The following is a 22,530-nucleotide window of genomic DNA, read 5'->3' on the forward strand; positions in this document are numbered from 1 at the left end:
CTATCATAATTCGAGGCTGACTGCCTTCTACGTACATAAAGCCAAATAACTATGAACAAGAAACGTTAAAAACACCCAAAACTAACACAGAAAATTTAGTCGAGTTTCAAGTCAGAGAAAGAGATCTAATTAAGTTGTATCAACATGCTACTTCAACATCTTATACTACACTATATACAAGTGATTTCTTTTCAATTTCACGTTTTTCTGATAGAACGTCTTATTTCAAAATAAATGGACTTTTGCATTAAATTTATAATCATACAGCAGGTATGTCCGTACTGTTGTTGCTTGGTTTGAAATAAGCACTCGTTACGAATATAATATTATGCTCAAAATGGGAGCTCACTTTTTATTTACGTTGCTCAGCTGCTAAGAAATATTATTTAGTAATATCTCCAGTTTCCTTGACCGCGCCGAGAGATATTTAGCATTTTTATCCATTGACTTCTGTCAAACTGTCTTTGACACTAAATGTCAAATGTCATTAAGCCGAGTCATTTTTGTAATTTGGAAAAACAACAAATTAACAGGCAAAATGGAAAAATAAAATGGTGCTTTGTAACTGTTTTTTTGTTGTTGTAAAATCAACTAACTACACACTTCTGTTAAAGTTTTTAATAGTAAAAATACATAGAAGATAAATTGTTAACTTGCAGATGATCGCTTTCTTAAACGATCGGTTTTAAAGCACCTAGCCCATTGAATATAAAATATATAGTATATAAAAGATTGTTATAATATATTAAAAGCAACAATATACTTTAGATATGGATAATATTTTTCATATATATTTGTTCGTAGAACCACTTTTTTTAGTCATCAATTCTTAGCTTTTTTTTTTTCATCAATTGCCAAAAACAAGCAGCAGTTTTAGAACCAGGCGACTCTAAGATGTTCCCCCAGGCTCCGCTGCAAAAACAACGGAGTGAACATTAAAATCCCTACTCACAACTCTTTTAAGCTCAATCTTCCCTTCCCCTGCTGAGGCTGAATCTTCTATGGAACTTGAACGTTTTCTTCTTTTCTTGTTTTTCCTCGGACTTCGCCTCCGTCAAGCTGTCGGCAGATTTCGCAACTTGCACGCTTTTCCGTCGATTCTTCATCGTTTTCACCAGCCTGTAGAACTTTCCTTTCTTCTTTGTAGGATCTTGAGCGGGGTCCGGTACGTCCTCTTCAACTTCCACACTGAACTCTGACGATAAGTCCCCGAGATCTTCGATGCTGTGGCTCTCCGCTTCGCTGTGCTGCGGCACGTCTAGTTTTGTTTTGGATGTATCGGGTTTTGGATTTTCAGGAGGCGGTGGCGCATCAGGATCTACACACTGAAATGAAGACAAATAAAAAAGTGTAATTTTACGTAACTCAACAGGTTTTTTTCAGTATGATAGTATCAAAAAGTATGAATTATTACTTTATGTAGTGTTCGCTAAATGATTATATTTATGATCGAATTTTGATCATAAACTTTGAAACCTATAGACATCCAGACTTAGTTTCATTATAGTTATTTAGTTTTACACTTTTGTTTTTTTTTTATTGCTCACAGCCTGTTCGAAACATAGCAACCCTATTTTCCTCACCGCGGCGGAAGCGGGGGAGAGGCGTGAATGACAAAAAAAAAAACGACGTGCATCGACGAAACGCAATCATTGTCGGTCCCGTAAAACTGTATTAACTTTGATCCGATTAATAAACCAGCTTTAAATACAGTCCACTTTTATTGATATAAGCCTTGCACCCAACATCTCATCGCAACGGCGCCAACATATGGTCCTTCAAACCTCAACATAATCGGAAGAAGATAGTACATCGGGTCTTTCAAAGAAGTCTTTTGGAGCCTAGGACGCCTATCAACCTTCGTGAGTCTACATTCCGCTGGAAATTCGTCGCCACTGCTTGAAAAAGAAGATCTTCAGTTTTTTCAACGCCTACCTACACTTCAAATTCAAGCAGCGCCTCAGGTGGATTACCTTCGTGGAACGCCCATAATTATCTACAGAAGAAGTCCGAATCCAGCTCACCGACAACATTTAAAAAACAACAATCCAACAAACGTACAACATTGCCGCATCAGCTGAGTACAACATAACCAACACCATTATTCAAGGTCTCATAGGATCAAGTCACAGGAGGTTTACAAAGAAAAGATACGTAAGATCGTTCCTTATATTTTATTCTTTCCATTCCTCATTAACATTAACATTAACATTCATAACCATAACAATTAATTGCTACCGTCAACATTTTCACTATTAACAAAAGGTCCAAAGGTCATTCTTCTCATTTTTGTCAATCACTTTTTATGCTTCTCATTAAGTTTTTATTAAACACAACATAAAATAACACAAGAGCTTTGCTTTTCACGCTTGTTCATTTCATCGCTAATATATAATTTACATTTACACATTTCGTTAGGTATAGCTTTAAACTATTATTGTAGTGTATCATTTACTTGACACTAGATTTAGATTTAAATTCACAATTTTATTTTAATACTAAACTTTTAAAATAACTCATTCGCCTTCTAATAAAACATTGTAGAAACTTTTATTAAAAAAAATATACATATTGCGGGTAGTTTGAAATATAACACTCCTTAAGTACAGCTGCTAACAATTTTTGCTATTATACTTTATTCAGGGACTTAGATTTTGCTTAGCAGTCTATTGCTATAATTTTTTTGGCAGGGTCAACTTTTGCTTTTAGTTGCTTCATTGCCTTTGGGAAGTAGATAGTTGGTACTCGAAATAAAGATGCCTGAAGGCAAAGTAAAAGACTTAATTAAAAGGAGGGCCTCAATAAAGGCCAAAATAACACAATTCTCTACGTATTTGGATGTCCTACGGGGTTGTGATTATCTCAATGATGTGCAATTCTCGGAACTCCAAGTACGTCTTGAGAAATTCGAAACCTTATACGGGGACTTCGACACTTTTCAGAGTGAGATCGAGATGCTGTCAGACGCACCGGAAGACCATTATAAGGATCGTGAGTCCATTGAGTCGCAGTACTACAAGCTTGTGGCTTCTGCGCGTACGCTGTTGGATCAACGCAAAAATAATGACGGTAGGTCCGAGGTAAGCTCTGAAAATGGCATGAAGAATACCACCGTGTTAAGTCAAAAGCCAAACTATATTAAGTTGCCAAAGATTGATGTACCCCACTTTGACGGTTGTTACCAGCACTGGCTTGAATTTCGAGACACTTATATTTCTTTGGTTCATGAAAACGATACCCTTGATAGTATTAATAAGTATCACTATTTAAGAGCTTCTCTTCATGGAAGCGCTGCTTTAGTAATCAAAAGCTTAGATTTTAAAGCAGATAACTACTCTTCTGCGTGGACTCTTCTCTGTGAGCGTTATGACAATAAGCGCTTACTTGTCAACAATCACGTCCAAACTCTTTTTAATGTTGACGTCATACAAAAAGAATGCAGTAAGAGTTTACGACACATTGTAGATGTAACCAACAAAAATCTTAGAGCCTTAGCCACATTGGATCAACCTGTCGAACATTGGGACACTTTGGTGATTCATATGATGGCGTCTAAATTGGACAGCATCACTAGTAGGGGCTGGGAAGAGCATCGTAATACTCTCAGCGACCCTCCAACTCTAAAAATATTTACTAAATTCATTTCAAATAAAGCCGATTTATTGGAAACGTTAGAGGACGCGCGTCGAATCAAATCTAAAAATGAACATTTTAAGCTTAAAGCACTAACTACCATTAACAAAAATAAAACAGTTGCGTGTCCGTTATGTAATCAGGAACACTTCCTGTACGCGTGCGAGTCTTTTAGAAGTTTATCGATTGAAACACGTATTAGGAAAGCAAAAGAGCTTAGAGTGTGCCTTAACTGTCTGAGGCCTGGACACACTGATTCTCAATGTAAGCTTAGCCATTGCAAGTACTGCAAGTTAAAACACAACACGCTTCTTCATTATAAGAAGCAAACAGCCGCAGTTGAAACCGTTGTCGTGTCAGCCACGGCAACTGATACTTCATCACACGTTTTACTCTCTACGGCGTTAGTTCAGGTTTTAGACTCTAATGGGCAAACGCATACTGCACGTCTTCTTTTAGACAACGGGAGTACTGCTAACTTTATTACGGAGGATCTCTGTCATAGGCTTAATTTGAGAACGAAGCGTGTGGATTACATAGCATGTGGTATCAGCAATAAAACCTCCGCGTGTAATGAATCGTGTTTGATAAGCATACGTTCATTAGATGGCAACCACAACTTTAACATCAATTGCTATCTCTTGAATAAAATTACGAACTCTTTACCCTTAGCATATTTAGAAAATAAAAACATAAATATACCATCGGGAGTATCTTTAGCGGATCCAACTTACCATATTCCATCCTCCATTGACATATTGGTCGGAGCAGATGTTTTCTGGAATGTCTTAGGTACAAACCGTATTCAACTAGGCAAAAATAAACCTGTTCTTTTTGAAACCAAACTTGGCTGGGTAATTTCTGGTTCCCTCTTAAATAAGACTAACTCTAAAGATTTACATTGCTTATTAAGTTGCGATTCTTCAAAGATCGCCACAGATCTTACTAAATTTTGGGAGCTAGACTCTATACCATCTTCAACAATCCACGATTTAAATAGTCATCCGTGTGAAAAGGTGTTCACTGAAACTACAACGCGAGACGGACGCTTTAACGTGACTTTACCTTTTCATGAATCACCAAAATGTTTAGGAGACTCGTACTATATGGCCAAGCACCGGTTCCTTTCACTCGAAAGGAGACTAAAATCAAACAAGACATTTAGAATGCTATGCGGTAGCTTTATGCGCGAGTATCTCGATCTTGGTCACATGAGTGAAAATATCCACAATACTAACAATAACGTGGTTCAGTATTTCCTTCCTCATCATGGTATTTTAAAGGAATCGAGTACAACTACAAAATTGCGAGCAGTCTTCGATGCATCTGCTCGTACATCGATAGGTAAATCACTAAATGATATTCAGGTAGTAGGCCCCACGATACAAGATGATTTATTTTCAATTTTAATACGATTTCGACAACATCTGTATGTGGTCGCGGCCGATATAGAAAAAATGTATCGACAAATTTCATTAGACAGTTCTCAACGCCCTTTACAACAAATTTTATGGCGATTTAATCCTTCACAACCCATAAAGACATACACACTAAACACATTAACTTATGGCATGGCCTCAGCTTCTTTTATAGCAACCCGATGTCTTATACAGCTAGGCAATGAAGCTCACGATGACGATGTTAAGCGCGCTATATGTCATGACTTTTATGTTGATGACTACTTAGGTGGAAGTCACACCATTCACAGCACCATAGAATTGTGCAGAAAGATTAAGGTTGCCCTCCAGTTTGGACAATTTAATCTTCGTAAATGGCATTCCAATAGTTCTGAAATTCTCAGAGCTATTAGCGATACTTCGAATGATAACGCAGATTGTGTAGATCTGAGTTCCAACGAATACTCGATTCGACTGACTAGACTCGAGGCCTACCAGCGATTAAAAGAGAACGCTCTGCAGAAAACGATTCTTCCTGAGCTACAAATAATAAATGGTTTGTTGCATTTCTTAATTCTAAGTCAGTTAGCCTCCCTTTTTGTAAATGTTTATGATTACAATTAGATATAAAACGATAGATATAAGATGTCACGCGAATTAACCTAGAAAATCTAGATGTGTTCTGAATTAGATTTGACAATATACAATTTTTTGAAGAGCCTTGATTTATGTGTAAAGCATGAACAGTTTCTAGAAGATGATCAGTATAATTTGGGTTAGTTGGCCAGTGTGATGGGTCCTGAGCTAAAAATGAAGGTCCCGACCACCATAAAGCGGAATTACGTAAAAGACTAGCGTTCAATCCTCTAGATACCAAGTCTGCTGGATTTTCCTTTGAAGGGACATACCGCCATTCGTGTCCAGCGCAGATTTTCTGTATCTCAGACACACGATGAGCTACGAATTTTTTCAAATGAATTGCAGAAGAGGCAATCCAACCGAGAACTATGGTATTATACGACGCGCTTACAACAACATATGCCCGCTACCAGTCAATATTTGAAGTTCTTCAACCCGGGGAGCATGTTCGAAACATAGCAACCCTATTTTCCTCACCGCGGCGGAAGCGGGGGAGAGGCGTGAATGACAAAAAAAAAAACGACGTGCATCGACGAAACGCAATCATTGTCGGTCCCGTAAAACTGTATTAACTTTGATCCGATTAATAAACCAGCTTTAAATACAGTCCACTTTTATTGATATAAGCCTTGCACCCAACATCTCATCGCAACGGCGCCAACACAGCCCACCTGGTGTTAAGTGGTTACTTGAGCCCATAGACATCTACAACGTAAATGCGCCTCCCACCTTGAGATATAAATTCTAAGGTCTCAAGTATAGTTACAACGGCTGCCCCACCCTTAAACCGAAACGCATTATTGCTTCACGGCAGAAATAGGCGGGGTGGTGGTACCTACCCGTGCGGACTCACAAGAGGTCCTACCATCCGTAAAAAGTGGTTTACTAATGGTATCTATCTCGCTATAGTGGTTTCTACTAGGCTATAGAAATAAAATGAACTACAAACTTCATCAGTAAAAGCAAACATCTCTTTCGTTTCACTAATAGCTATTAAAAATATATTTTCTCATACTCAATTCAGTGTTAACAAATATTGCATATGATACTTTATATCACCGTATGCGCGATATGTAGATGACATAATATAAATATATACTAATGAACTATAACTATATTACATTGTATAGTGTTTATACTGAAAATTATGGAATGCATTAACACCTTAACATGGTAGAAACGAAATCTAATACGCCTCATAGTTATATATCTCCTGTGTGGCAGAGCTGAGAAAGACCTAGACTTCTCTGTCGTGTAGAAGCTGTTCTCTCACTTTAATTCGATATAAGGGAAAGAGATGGATGAATATCTAAAAGTTCCTAAAAGAAAACCCGCTGTGAACGTTTTAAAGATGTGTCGTTTGATGGCATGGAATATTCAATAATGCAATATGTTTTTAAAATTCACCGCGCAATTTTTCTGATTGTACTACTGACGTCATCTATGAACGAACCTTCCTAACAAAGATGCATGACTGTCTAGAATTAATCGTATGATAAACCGTCGAACGTCGCCCAAAGCACGTCATTACGGATCCTCCTGATCCATTAACGGTGCTTTTAGGCACCACAAGCACCGGTCACCGTCCTCGTCGAACCCGTCGCTTGCGACGAAGGGCTCGACGAGCGAATTAACCCATAGACACAGTCCACTGAGTTTCTCACCGGATCTTCTCAGTGGGTCGCGTTTCCGATCCCGTGGTAGATTCTGCGAGGCATTCCGGTTTGAGCCCCGTGAACTCACCTACACACGTTAGGGCGAAGCTGAAATAGCCTCTCAAGGTTATCAGCATATACAGGAAAAAAAATCTAGAATTGTGAAGGTTTATTGGTTAGTTACATTGATTCCCTTACTCCAGCAAATCTTGCTTCAGGCATATACCATAAAATAATTAAAAGTAATTTTGCGTATGTTTATTTCCGACCTTTCGAATTCGCGGCTTCAGGCACATACCATAAAATAATTAAAAGTAATTTCGCGTTTGTTTATGTCCGACCTTTCGTCTTCGCGAACAGAACGACTCTGGTCATCCGTGACCACGAGATGGTATCTTACAACTAATCTTAATTACGTCTACGATTTGCGTACCTCAAAGAAAATCCCATACCTTCTGATATTATGCTAAAATTAAAGTAAATACAACCGGCAAATAATATCTCGATCGGTACTAGTATGGATGACAGTGGAATGAGATAACATTTTTTTTTCCTACCTAATCTGATAGCCTTGAGAGGCTATTTCAGCGTAACCTTAGCTAATAGGTGAGCTCACGGGGCTCAAACCGGAGTGATGCTAACACTGACCCTAGCAAGAGCAGTGCTTCGCAGAATCTACCACCGGATCGGAAACGCGACCCACTGAGAAGATCCGGCGAGAAACTCAGTGGGCTGTGTCTATGGGTTAATTCGCTCGTCGTGCCCTTCGTCGCAAACGACGGGTTCGACGAGGACGGTGACCGGTGCTTGGGGTACCTAAAAGCACCGTTAATGGATCGAGAGGATCCGTAATGACGTGTTTTGGGCGACAAGATAACAGTGCTATATCCTAAATACAGCTATACGGCTTTATGTAATTTATATTGACAAGTCATTCAACACACTGCTAGCTAAGGTTAGTTACTATCTGATTTTTTTATTGGTTAAATGGGTGGACAAGCTAACAGCCCACCTGGTGTTAAAGGGTACAGGAGCCCAATGACATCAATAACGTAAACGCCATCGCTCACCATGACACTTCGGTTATGAGTCTCAGTTTTACGCATTACTGCTTCACGGTAGAAATAGGCATAGAACGGTGGAACTACCCCTGCGTACTCAGAAGACACCCTTCTTCTTTGTCTCCACCTTATCCCGCTAGGTGGTGTCGGCAAAACGAATTTTTCTATTCCATTCTCCTCTATCAACCGTCATCTCAACATTAACTCCTCTTACTCTCATATCGTCATTCACACACTCCATCCATGTCTTCGATCGACCTCTTCCCCCTCTACCTTGCACTACCATTTCCATACATCTCCTAGTCATATGCATCTCCTCTCTACGCATCACGTGTCCATACCACGCTAATCGTCCGCTCTTTAATTCATCAATAACTGAGGCTCCTTTCACACTTCCTCACAAAACACCCTAGTAGCAGTAAAAATAGTGTTCTTTGTTTAGTACATACCTATTGTCAAAGCTTAATATTTCTTATCAATAGTAAAATGGGAAACAGTAATTTCTCATATTTCTAAAAAAGCGCTACGATAACAAAAAAATAATTACGAATATGCTATTGTTGTTTCGTTATTTAATAAATAAAAAATTAGGTATATATTTATGTTGTACTAAGGCTTGGGTTTATTGAAAGTAATAATAACATTTAAGTGAACTGAAGTATCGGGTAGGTATTTATTTATTTATTTTTTATTGCCTAGGTGTGTGGACGAGCTCACAGCCCACCTGGTGTTAAGTGGTTACTGGAACCCATAGACATCTACAATGTAAATGCGCCACACACCTTGAGATATAAGTTCTAAGGTCTCAGTATAGTTACAACGGCTGCCCCGCCCTTCAAACCGAAACGCATTACTGCTTCACGGCAGAAATAGGCGTGGCGGTGGTACCTACCCGTGCGGACTCACAAGAGGTCCTACTACCAGTATTAGCGGTTGACAGGCCGTAACCAAAGTGAATTTTTTGCAATAAAACACACATTTTTTTTAGGTAATCATGAAAAAAACAACAATTTGTTATTAAGTATATTTAAATTTAAAATTGGTATCCGACACTTCATACAAGAGCCAAATAGTAAATAATACGAAGAATTTCTTCTAAGCTTGAAATGTTAAACAGTGAAACTCGAGATGCGAAACGAGAAGCTCGCTAAAAGCATTCGAGCTTTGCCCGAAAGCTACAACAGCTGGGCTCCGTGAATAAGCTTTATTGTTTTAAAAGCAACTATGAACGACTGCTCTGCGGAGAGCAAAGTTTGAGATTTCCAAAAATGTTCTCAGCGCATCTGTTTGGAATACCTAATGTTATGGAAAACGATACGAAAGTCTTATTAAGGGAATGTCAAGTTTGCATTTCTCTACATAATTTTGAGTTTAACTCTCGTGCATTCTAGTCTGAAGGGTACAGTCTGTACTGTACGGTACTGTACAGTCTATATAGAATACATTCGGTAAGTAGCCGCTTGGCTCTGCCCCTGGCATTGCTGAAATCCATGGGCGACGGTAATCACTCACCATCAAGTTTTTTTATTGCTTAGACGGGTGGACGAGCTCACAGCCCACCTGGTGTTAAGTGGTTACTAGAGCCCATAGACATCTACGACTTAAATGCACCACCCACCATAAGATATAAGTTCTAAGTCTCAAGTATAGTTAGAGCGGCTGCCCCACCCTTCAAACTGAAACGCTTTACTGCTTCACGGCAGAAATGGGTAGGGTGGTGGTACCTAGCCGCGTGGACTCACAAAAAGTCCTACCACCAGTGAATAACCAAATTATAATTTTGCGGGTTTGATTTTTGTTACACGATGCTATTCCTTTACCGTGGAAGTCAATCGTGAACATTTGTTAAGTACGTATTTCATCAGAAAAATTGGTATCCGCTTGCGGGATTCGAACACCGGTCCATCGCTAGATACGAATGCACCGGACGTCTTACTGTCTGTCTACAAGAGCAATAAAAAAAAATTTGTATCAAATATTAAGGCATTACCGCTTATGCTAAGTGGCGTAAGCTAAGTTAGTTTAAAATAGTACCACCCAATCTGTTCCCGTGAACGTAGTAAAAGCGACTAAGGGAAACGTTCTCTGAATATAGAGCGTTTTAACTTGACTCCGACCTGACGTCTCAAGGTGGGCCACGTACGTCATGATGTCTAAAATCTGGGGTAGGCACTTAACACCGGATGGGTCGTGAGATCGTTTATCTATTTAATTAAAAAAAAACCATTGTTTTAATCGGACCATGAGTAAGACTAACATGCATTTATCAATTTTAATTTAAAGCTGTGTGTGCTATTTATTTAATTTTCATGATATGAACGATAGCTGCGTATAAGCGTCTACTGCCTTTATGCGAGTAGTACTGTTGTTACTGGTGGTAGGACCTCTTGTGAGTCCGCGCGGGTGGGTACCATCCATTTTGGTTTGAAGGGTGGGGCAGCCGTTGTAACTATACTTGAGCCCTTAGAACTTATATCTCAAGGTGGGTGGCGCATTTACATTATTGATGCCTATGGGCTCCAGTAACCACTTAACACCAGGTGGGCTGTGAGCTCGTCCACCCATCTAAGCAATAAAAAATAAAAAAAATATCAACAAAAACTCAAAGCTACATTTGAAATACCCACATCATCCAAGGATATTCTGTAGGGCGGTACTTGCTCCGGGTGCCTCCAGGGTTTGTGGTAGGGGTAGTCGGTGAGGGCTTTCCATCCAGGATACCTTCGAGCCGCTGCGTGTAATTGCTGCACTAATCTCGGAGCTAGCTGAGCTGTTACTCTGAACAAAAACAAAAAAACACTTTTAAAGGTTTGATTAATTAGATTGTTAATTATTAAAACTCGATCGCTTAAAATAATAATAAGTCTGTGTTGTGGTGAAAACAAAAAAAAAAATGGCGGGTAGCCATCACATAACACAAGATATTTGACAGGAGACTTTTTGGCGGGAACGCAAGGAGTGAACTTGTGTGATTTGTTTTAATTTTGTCTATTTAGTGTTCCTTCGGGTTTAAATGTGTAATAACGGTGGTTTATTAACTGCTTAATATCTGTGAAAGTGCTCAAATGTGAGAAAATGAAACAAAGGCGCTGGACGTAACTTGTCGGGATCCTCCAAAAAGTCCACTGTAAATATCTCAGTAAATGACCATCATTTTACTGAGATTATATTTCATCCCATATCATCTCATCTCAGTATTCATTTGAAAAATATTCAGATTTAAGGGAAATGTATTTTCATGAATTTTCACGAATCCTTTACCTGTTAACAAGCCATGCCGGAAGGGCTCCCCTGGGATCCGACCGTGACACGTACCCCAGCCAACTTCCGACGCCCTTCCGGGTCCTCACCACAAACCCAGTCAAGAGTGATAAGGCTCTAAAGTAAAAAAAATACACAAATGTATAATCAACATACTTTTTCCTCATTTGGTATACAAGTCGAGAATACTTCAAATTTCCTTGAAATCAGAAAGGTTTGATAAAAGTGACGGTCATAAAAATCGAATTCGCTACAAAAAAATTAAATTTTCGATGTGTATTAACGCTAGTCAGTCAAAAGTCCACTTCGATAAAGCGGCACGACACGAGAACCCTCTCATCGTGGCCGCCGGTAACTACATTCCCGATCCTGCGGAAAGAATGGAAAGCAGTCGACGTCGCCCAAAACACGTCATCTCGGATCCTCCTGATCCACTGACGGTGCTTCTAGGTACTTCTAGCACCGGTCACCGTTCTCGTCGAACGCGTCGCTTGCGACGAAGGGCTCGACGAGTAAATTAACTCTCAGACACGGCGCACTGAGTTTCTCGCCGGATCTTCTCAGTGGGTCGCGTTTCCGATCCGGCGGTAGATTCTGCGAAGCACGACTCTTGCTAGGGTTCGTGTTAGCATCGTCGTCAGGTTTGAGCCCCGTGAGCTCACCTACTAGTTACGGTTACGCTGGAATAGCCCCTCTAGGTTACCAGCTTAGGTAGGAAAAAAAAAAAGCTAAAGTATACCCTCTACAATATTAAATGACCCCTAATCAATTCTCACGTCCCCACAAATACTGATCATTTGTCGACAAACATCATCGAAGAAATCATTTGAATTCACCTTTTTCCCTCTGCATATTGAAAAAACCGTGATTCGTTCATACGGTTAAAATATTGTGCAAACAAAATTGATTGTACTTCCAATAACACGGCTTCATTGTATTACCCCTACCATTGTTTCCAAATAGTATCAAAATTTTCTTTTTACTTTTTTAATGCTAAGATGGGTGGAACCAGCCCACGGCCCGCTTGTTGTTAACTGACCACCGGAGAACATAGACATAAACCACCTCCACCCCTCTTACGACAATTAAACTGAAACGCATTACAGCTTCACGGCATAAATATGCAGGGTTGTGGTACCCACCCGTGCGGGCTTACATGACGCCGTATCATCAGCAATTTAATCCGCATCGCAAATTATAATTTTTGCGATTTCGATTTTTGTTACACGATGTTATTCTTTCAGCTTGAAAGTCATTCGTGAGCAATTGCCACGTACGGATTTGATTAGAAAAATTGGTACCTGCCTGCGGGATTCGAACACCGGTACAATCGCATCGCTCGATACGAATGCATCGGCCGTCTTATCCTCTAGGCCACGATAACTTATTTTCTTAGGTTGTTTTCATAGGAGAGGACCTCTCGCTGCCGCGCGTCCTGGAAGGCGATGCTCGACTTCTGCGAGTCCACCATCTCGCAGAAGGAGGCGGCGGAGCGAGAGAGGGAGAGCTCTTCCCTTTCCGCACCGATCCGTCGCCGTCGAGCCGGGGGCTGGAGGCGGGAATACGCCCGTACGTCCCGGCCCCTGTAGGTAGCGGCCTCCCCCCGGTGAAGGTCAAGGGGCGACCTGAGGGGGTGAGGCCGCGCGGCGCGCTACCAGCACTCTAGCGCGCTGCCGTGGAGTAAATAGAGCGACCGGTCGACGGTGTATCGCGTCCCGACCCGGCAGGCTGGTTCTGGTTCAGCGGGGTTCCGGCACACCAGCGGCACCGTCTGGGCGGCCTGACGGGCTGCCGTACCGAGACGGCCGACGTTTCAGAGCCTTCGATTCGCCTCAAAGGCTCCGTCGGCTGGGCGTCCTTGGGGTGAGCCGCACCGTCTGGTTGTAGTATTGACCGCGGTAACCCCCCTACCTCATCCGGGTTCTGACCTTGGAGGGGATCGGACGTCGGGTGTAAGAGTGCAGGGGAGTCGTTCAGTGGGGTGGGCCCTAAAATCCTTGGGCCCGCGGTCTGCTCACAACACCATGCAGATCGTTGAGTCTCACATACCCCGCGCGCCCCTTTTGCGCGGGGACCTCGTAGGAGGTTCGGCCCTCTACACGAAAAAAAAAAAAAAAGGTTGTTTTGTTTATTGCATATCTGTGTTGCCCTCCAGCGTCACCCTCAATGTTATCATTCGAACCGGACCATATGACTTCGAAGCCGAAATAACAAACTTTAACAAGGATTTCGTTGAATTACACCAATTAAAGTGCAAACTTATATGTTCATGTGAATAATCATTAACATACCAGCCGAACGCTATAGAAGATTCTAGACTGAATATCACGGGGACATTGTCAAATTTAGAAAATGACTTCCTTCCTTCCAACTTTCATTATACATTTAATAGAGCAAAATATGTTTTGTACCGATAAGTTTTTGAATTTTAATACGAAACTAATTACTGAACTCAAGCGCTGCCCAAAGACAGTAATATCCACTTTGATATCAACGCAAAAATATTAATATGAGTTTTTACAATTTATTTATATCAGTCAGCAAAGTGCAGGGTAAATAATCGTAGTTGCAATAAGAACTATTTATACATAAAAATACATACATACTATATATAAATGCATGTATTTACATAAAGATAATAAACTCGTGACAATTCTTATCAAAATATTAATTATACAATTCTTATTCATTTTACTCGCGATTAATTCGTCTTCGTTTTTACTTTTTGACGAATGCACTAAATACAGCATACTGTGTTGTACAGAGTTATATATTTACAAGGGCGGATCCAGGGGGGGTCATGGGGGTCATGACCCCCCCCCCTGAGCTGGTTCCAGGACCTAGGTGGACCACATATTGAACATAATGATTTTAGGACACAATATATTCTTGCTCCTTAATTAATTTAATATATTAAAATAACTTTGTATGGCGGCAAATGTTTGGGAACGAACGCATCGAAAATTTGAATTTTACCGCGCCGCACTCGCGCGCGCTTTTCGACTACGTAACGTCTAGCTAGGCCTAACCTCAAATTGAATCCTAACCTCAATCGGAATCGGAACGACTAAACTTCAACATATCATAACATAGGTCTAAGTTAAAAAACTAAAATTTCTTTCTAGCTTTAATGTGCTTATAAGTGTACCTTTATAAGTATTCTTAAAAATTGTTACTGTAAATTCATTAATTACAAGAAATGGTAAGTAATCAGTTTCTCATTATCCCAGTGTGTGTGTTTTAACTTCAATGTTATTGTTGTTAATGCTCATAAAGTACCTCATAGGTAGATATGTAGCTACCTACTTACTGAAAGAGTCCTGCGTGACTTATGTACCTACTTATATATATTTTTTGGACGAGATAGATTGAAGAGCATAAGGTTACTGACCCAACCTAATAAAATCTTAGATAAATTCACACAATGAAATCAAGTGTATCGTCGTGACCACATTGATTTTAATGCTTTTAAAATAAAAGCTTTTAAATATGTACAAGTTATTATGTGTTAAGTTTTTCAAGTGTACAATAAAGAATAAATAGGTATTTTTAAGTACAGTACTTACGTACATTAATAAAATACCTACTTTTTACTTGTATCTATTGTTATCAAAATTAAATTATAAGTTCTTGACTTGACTGTGACTATGTGACCCCCTCCTGGCACCAAAGCTGGATCCGCCCTTGTATATATAGTAGAGATAATAAATTATTTGTATAAGGATAATAGGTATATATTTTTTCTGTTTCAGTTTCAATAGCTTATGCTCAAACTTTGTTATGAAATACTAAGCACAAATAATCACAATAGTCTCAAATCCCTTAACAAAAAATGTGTAAAGAAATAAATCCAATACACAATGCTTCGAGAGATGTGTGTAATGTATGTTTATAAAAGCCTGTGTATACATATTGTTACGCCGGTAAGAGTAACGCCATATATCGCCGAATAGTCGAACGAATATCGAAGGATCTAGCAGCATCTAGAACGCTCGAGAAGTACAACGCCATCTATTGTCAGATAGCGGATTCTCGATAATTCTAGAGATGTGGTATCGACTATAAAAGCGTTGCAGAGATGGCGCGCAGTCAGTTAGTAATCGGAACTACTCGAAGCGAAATAGCAAACGGATCACCTAAAGAGAAGCGGAAGAAGCGAATTGAGAATTTTAAAGTGTTTTAAGTGTTCTAAGTGTTGAATACAGTTTTAATTTATATTTCGTTGGAATTTTATTCATCCCGAACCCCAGCGCGTAACAATATGTTCACTATAGACTCCGAAACGGCTAAAGCGATTTCGAGGGAATTTTCAGTAAATCTTCGGATTATTATGGCGGGTGGTTCTGTGAAGTTTGGTTGCGATCGGATCAAACTCAAATCAAAGGTCGGCCAGCAAATCTTGTTGGCGGTTTGGCTTATTGAAAATATACCAGTGTGCTTAGTGCGAGTTTTTAACGTTCTATATAGCGTAAAAGTTATTCATTCATTCATTATCATTCTTTGATAATTCATTCACCGTCCAGGCGGTTCGATTGTGGAATGTTCTGCCTGATGCAGTGAGAAGTGCTCCAACTTTAAACTGTTTTAAAAGAATGGTGAAGGAACACTACTGCTGTTAGTGCTGTTTGTTTGCATCATGATCATTTATCATTTCCATACTGTTGATTTATTATGTGTATGTAAGTATATTAGTATGCATTATATGTAAGTGTGTATATTGGTATATAAATCAGTTAGTTATATATTTCATATTATATGTAAACGGTATATATCTCTTTATTGTTTGTATATATTTTCTATAATAATGTATTATCTTTATTGTACGTCTATAGTACACCGCAACATACCTGCTATGTTTTTATATTTTCCAGAATTTCTGTAAATTAAACGGATGCCTGGAAGAAATCGCTTTTAGCGATAATACTGCCTATTGTACAAATTTATCTGCTTTTTGACGGTTTTTTGAATGTAAATTGTGTTTTGATGTGCAATAAAGTGTATTCTCTCTCTCTTTCTCTCTCTAAAAGTTAACTCAAAGTATGCAGTTGGAACAACGCCCCTAACGCCAAACGTAGGCAAACCTTACCTTACCTTACCTTACTTACCTTACTCCATACAAATTTAAGTTAACTTTTACGCTATCGAGAACGTTAAAAAACTCGAACTAAGCACACTGTAGCACATTAGTAAGGGACGCACAGAAGGTCGTCACTCCGTCACGGATTGACGCGCGTTGTCTAATCTTATCAGTTGAGTGGCGAACGCAAATTATGTAAATACATCTAATGAGTCGACGCCGTCCCCTCACACCCACGGGATCCTGTTTACCATCGTCAGATTTATGAACGGGAAACATTTACTTTTGAAGGAGAACAGGGTCAAGGGAAATCATATTGGTATTATCGTAAATAGTCATGGCTTGTTATCAGTTCACTCCTTCAAGGTAATCATTGTGTATGCAGTTGCTTCGTAAGGCTAGTAGATAGAAACCACTGCCATGCTCTGTCTGGTAAACAGCCGACGCCCGTGTAACGCAAGGCTAGTGCATTGAAGTCACTTGTATGCACTTTCCAGTATAAAGCCATCACCTGTCACGTGGTGCGAGGATGTCAGCACAACACGAGTGAGCAGCAGCTAGTCAGTAAAGTAAAAAGTAATAATCCTTAGACCCTTAATGTTGCCAATAAAATATTAAGTGTAATAAATAAATTGTAAAAACTCATAATTATTAACACTAGAGGTCCCGCAGTAGTCGAAATTCGACTATAATTAATTGGAATTGTAAGTTTGTAGACTATTATGATTGTATTTTATACTTCTATAATCACAAATTTCGCCAAGACTACACTATAAAAATATTAACAAAGACAAACAATATTTAATCTATTCTCAATTTGACAACAGACGTCAAGAACAAAAGTTTGACAATAAATAGTATGCATGCGTGTGTGCGTCAAATACATGGTGTGTAGAGTGTGTGATGTTTTCTTTATTGATTTAATGTACATTTTATGCATTCTTTTAAAAAAATATTAGCATTGTGCACTTCTTCTCTATATTCTCTATAAGTGTGGAAAATTTCATACTCCTCCGTCCGCGCGATTTTCGTAAAAAGGGATACAAAGTTTTTGCTTCACGTATTAATATATAGATTTTTGCGCTGATATAAAAGTGGATATTACTGTCTTTGAGCAACGATTGAGTTCGGTAATTAAAATAGTTTCGTATTAAGTATTAAAAATCTAAAAATTATCGGTACAAAACATATTTTTCTCCATTGAATGTATGATGAAATTTGGAGGGAAGGAAGTCATTTTCTAAATTAGACGATGTCTCCGTGATATTCAGTCTGGAATCTTCTATGGCGTTCGGCCGGTATGTTAATGATTATTCACATGAAATAAGTTTGCACTTTAATTGGTGTAATTTGACGGACATTGGACACAGCACTCTTGGATTTCGCATCGACCAAGACTCTTCATTTAAAATTAATTTAAAGTAATTTTTTATTTTGTTCTCAACCTCCGACTGTAGCTATTGGGATTCCTTTAATAAAGACATTACACGACAAATAAATCTTTATATATATATAAATGAATTGCTGTTCGTTAGTCTCGCTAAAACTCGAGAACGGCTGGACCGATTTGTCTAATTTTGGTCTTGAATTATTCGTGGATGTCTAGGGAAGGTTTAAAAGGTGAGAAAATATAAAAAAGCTCGGAATTACAAAAAAACAAACAATTTTGTTTTTCCTTTGATGTGTCCCCTTGATGTGTCTTTCATTTATGAGGCACTACGAAGTCTGCCGGGTCAGCTAGCTTAAAATAGTTTAGTAATACTTAAATTTTTTTACAACCTCCGGCTGTATCTATTGTGATTCCTTGAATAAAGACATTACACGACAAATATATCGACAATAAAACATTTTGATGCTACGTACAAATGCTTACAGCGAGGACTTTGACCAGAGGATAATCTTACGATGATAATGGCATGTCCGGTTATAACGGGTACACAACTCCGGCGTCCTTTTACTGATGCTTTAAATTGCCCTTAACTCATTCTTAGTGGCAGTTATCTACTCTATTACCGTCTTCCGAATTCTACCTGTCTAAATTTCGTTTCCAATCTTACTGATAGCAAGGTGCAAAAGCCGCTACTGGGTACATCCACCCTACCAACACGTAGCTCTTAAACAAAGTACTCATGAATACCGATTTAAGGCGTACGATAAGCTATTTAAATTCAGTAGAGGATTTCGTCATTTCTCAAAGTGTTTCAGTAGATCCAGTGAACACAATATGGATTTTGAGCGAATAATTCTATAGACTGACTCGGTGGTGCAGTAGCTAGTGGCCCTGACTGCTGCGTTGAGGGTCGTGGGTTAGATTCCCACATCGGGCAAACGTTCGCGTGATGAGCAGGTTTGTCACTGAACTCCTCCTAAGCGGCTGGACCGATTTGAACGATTTTTTTTAATGCATTTGCGTGACGCCCGGGTTAGTTTAGATTCACAAATCAGCCCGGCAAATGGCGCTGCAGTCGGTATCTAAGTTATTTATCTGTACTGCAACTAAACGGCTGGATCGACTTGAATGAATTTTTTGAGGGCAACGTCTGTCGGGTCCCCTGGTGTACATATATATTATTTAAGCGTATATAAGTATGTCAGTCTCTGGTGCCCCTAACACAAGGAATCTTAATTTAGGACCGGATGACCGTGCGCGATTTGTTCACACTTATATATTTATTCTTCTCAGTCATACACTTCTGGCGGAGTGATCGTGGCTATGCATGTCTTATTGCTTGGTTGCGACTTTACGAGGCTTCTCCATATCTCGCTGTTTATGGCGGTACATGTACATTCAGCAAGAGAACACTTAGTAGATGACTTAATAAAGTCTGTCCACCTTGTGGGTGATAGGCCGCGAGAGCGTTGACCGTTTACTCTTCCTTGAACCATTAATCGTTCCAATGAGCTTTCAATACGGATGATATGTCCAAACTTATTAAGGATTGGTACTACTGGTGGTAGGACCTTTTGTGAGTCCGTACGGGTAGCTACCACCACCCCGCCTATTTCTGCCGTGAAGCAGTAATGCGTTTCGGTTTGAAAGGTGGGGCAGCCGTTGTAACTATACTGTGACCTTAGAACTTAAATCTCAAGGTGGGTGGCGCATTTACGTTATAGATGTATATGGGCTTCAGTAACCATTTAACAACCAGGTGGGCTGTGAACTCGACCACACATCTAAGCAATCAAAAAAAGGATTCACAGTTGCACAAAGGACGAAAGCCTTTGTTTGATTTAATTTGGATTTATTTACTAGTTATTTCTTAATAAGGCCCGTTTTCAATACCACACAGTAAACAACACAGGATTTTTTTATTTTATTTTTATTGCTTAGATGTGTGGACGAGCTCACAGCCCTCCTGGTGTTAAGTGGTTACTGGAGCCCATAGACATCTACAACGTAAATGCGCCACACACCTTGAGATATAGTTCTAAGGTCTCAGTATTAATCACAACGGCTGCCTCACCCTTCAAACCGAAACGCATTACTGCTTCACGGCAGAAATAGGCGGGGCGGTGGTACCTACCCGTGCGGACTCACAAGAGGTCCTACCACCAGTAATTACGCAAATTATAATTTTGCGGGCTTGATTTTTATTACACGATGTTATTCCTTCACCGTAGAAGTCAATCGTGAACATTTGTTGAGTACGTATTTCATTAGAAAAATTGGTACCCGCCAGCGAGATTCGAACACCAGTGCATCGCTCGATACGAATGCACCGGACGTCTTATCCTTTAGGCCACGACGACTTCAAAAGATTAGCTTCTCTTCACTTTTAAAGGCATATAAACGACCTCTAAAAAGGCATTGTGGATAAGCGGTACTCCGATGGGTAATGCGATGATTAACCAAAAGTAATGGAATCACTATAAATATGGAGTTGTTCAGCGGATTCCGCATGGAACAATCGGTACAGAGAAATTTCGAAAAGCTATTTAAAAATAATCGATTTCATTTTACTGGTGGTAGGACCTCTTGTGAGTCCGCGCGGGTGGGTACCACCGCCCTGCCTATTTCTGCCGTAAAGCAGTAATGCGTTTCGCTTTGAAGGGTGGGGCAGCCGTTGTAACTATACGTGAGATCTTAGAACTTATATCTCAAGATGGGTGGCGTATTTACATTGTAGATGTATATGGGCTCCAGTAACCACTTAACACCAGGTGGGCTGTGAGCACGTCCACACAAATAGGTAATAAAAAAAACGTAGTTTTTTTCATCGTAACTCAAATCACATAAAAAATGTTTAATAGATTATTGAACTCTTCCCAGCAACAAGACATCAAATAGTTTACGCTTTGAAACGCTTCACGAAAAGCTCCCAGAGCACTTGAGGGCTTACGGCCACGACTTCGGAATTAAGTTCGCTCTTTGAGGCTTTCATTTCGCTGAATTTTCTTTTAGACTTATAACAATAATTTACTATGATAAAATGTTTCGAATTAATCCTTTAAGATTTTTTTTGTAATTTGTAATTTATCAAAACATGACATTGAATGTTAAATTCTGAGTAAACATAGTATGCATTTATATTAAAATAAATTAGTGTGAATTATCATAGCATGTCTGTTAGTGTATTTTTTTATTGTATGTATGGGTGGACGAGCTCACAGCCCACCTAGTGTTAAGTGGTTAACGGAGCCCATAGACATCTGCAACGTAAATGCCGCCACCAACTTTGAGATGTGAGTTCTAAGATCTGTATAGTTACAACGGCTGCCCCACCCTTCAAATCGAAACCCATTACTGCTTCATGGCATAAATAGGCAGGGTGGTGGTACCTACCCGTGCGGACTCACAAGAGGTCCTACCACCAGTAAATTTTTGAAAACATAAAATTTTAATAGAATATATAAACCTTTAGAAATGTATTTCTTTTATTACTGTCTGTCACCACTTCTTTACTAAGGACTTAGCGAAAGTATCCAACAGTTCCATGACGCGGCTGTTTCCGCCAGGTCTACCGTAGAGCTCTACATATTGCGATATCTCTTCAACATCTATATATAATATTAATATAAACACCATAACACAGCAATTTCAATCGGTGTTAACAATTTCTTACCTTATTTTCCAAACCATCCTGTTTCCTATCCTAACTTGTCAGTTAAAGGCCTACCTTTCCCATGAATTGTGTAGACCAGACCGACCAATGATAAAGTAGTGAACCGAATCAATAAAGAGCACACAAGATAACAAAAAAGCACATACTATGTATCACTACATAGTATAAAACAAAGGCGCTTTCTCTGTTACTATATCTGTCTGTCCCTATGTATGCTTAAATCTTTAAAACTACGCAACGAATTTTGATACGGTTTTTTTTAATAGATAGAATGATTGAAGACGAAGGTTTATATCTATAATAACATCCATTAAATAGTGGAGAAATCAATAATAAATTACAGTTTCCGAAGCGAAGCGAGAGCGGGTCGCTAGTGCGTCATAATTCAATGTATGTATAATGTAATTACGCTTAAATAGAATAAATACCTCACAAATCCTTTTCTAGGCGGAAAATCTTTGTGATACACTGAATGGTTGAGGATCATCTTCTCATCGCCCGTATCCAGCCAGGAGCGTTGCAGCACGAAATCCCGATTCTTGAGTGGCGCCGGACACGACACTGCGGATAAAATGATTTGCTTTTTGAGAAAAATATATTAAGACAAGATTTCTTGACAGCATTTTCCAATTAACCCGTAAAATGTTCAAGTATTCAAAACATCGGATTAATAGATGAATAAAACAGACAATATTAAGACAGCTATATGCCCGTCTGCTTACAAAGGCAATAAAAAAAAGCTAA

General features: G+C 39.3%; 2 protein-coding genes across 2 annotated transcripts in view; one reads left to right on the forward strand and one right to left on the reverse strand.

Moving 5' to 3' along the window:
- Positions 1 to 202: 202 nt before the first annotated feature.
- The window catches only part of LOC114243089 (START domain-containing protein 10), a 50,762-nt gene continuing 28,434 nt past the window's right edge, over positions 203 to 22,530 (reverse strand). Inside the window, exons 3-6 of the mRNA XM_028174455.2 lie at positions 22,215 to 22,347; positions 11,647 to 11,763; positions 11,013 to 11,163; positions 203 to 1,325 (exon numbers count right to left, since the gene is read on the reverse strand). Coding sequence (XP_028030256.2) covers positions 966 to 1,325; positions 11,013 to 11,163; positions 11,647 to 11,763; positions 22,215 to 22,347 — 761 coding nt within the window. The 3' untranslated portion in view covers positions 203 to 965. The remainder of the gene's footprint in view (positions 1,326 to 11,012; positions 11,164 to 11,646; positions 11,764 to 22,214; positions 22,348 to 22,530) is intronic.
- LOC149501738 (uncharacterized) lies at positions 2,669 to 5,654 on the forward strand. Its single transcript, XM_089731741.1, has one exon. It carries the CDS (start codon positions 2,757 to 2,759, stop codon positions 5,652 to 5,654), a length of 2,898 nt encoding a protein of 965 aa, XP_089587867.1. The 5' UTR covers positions 2,669 to 2,756.

This window comes from Bombyx mandarina, chromosome 12, assembly GCF_030267445.1.
Source record: "Bombyx mandarina strain Sakado chromosome 12, ASM3026744v2".
Lineage (NCBI taxonomy): Eukaryota > Metazoa > Arthropoda > Insecta > Lepidoptera > Bombycidae > Bombyx > Bombyx mandarina.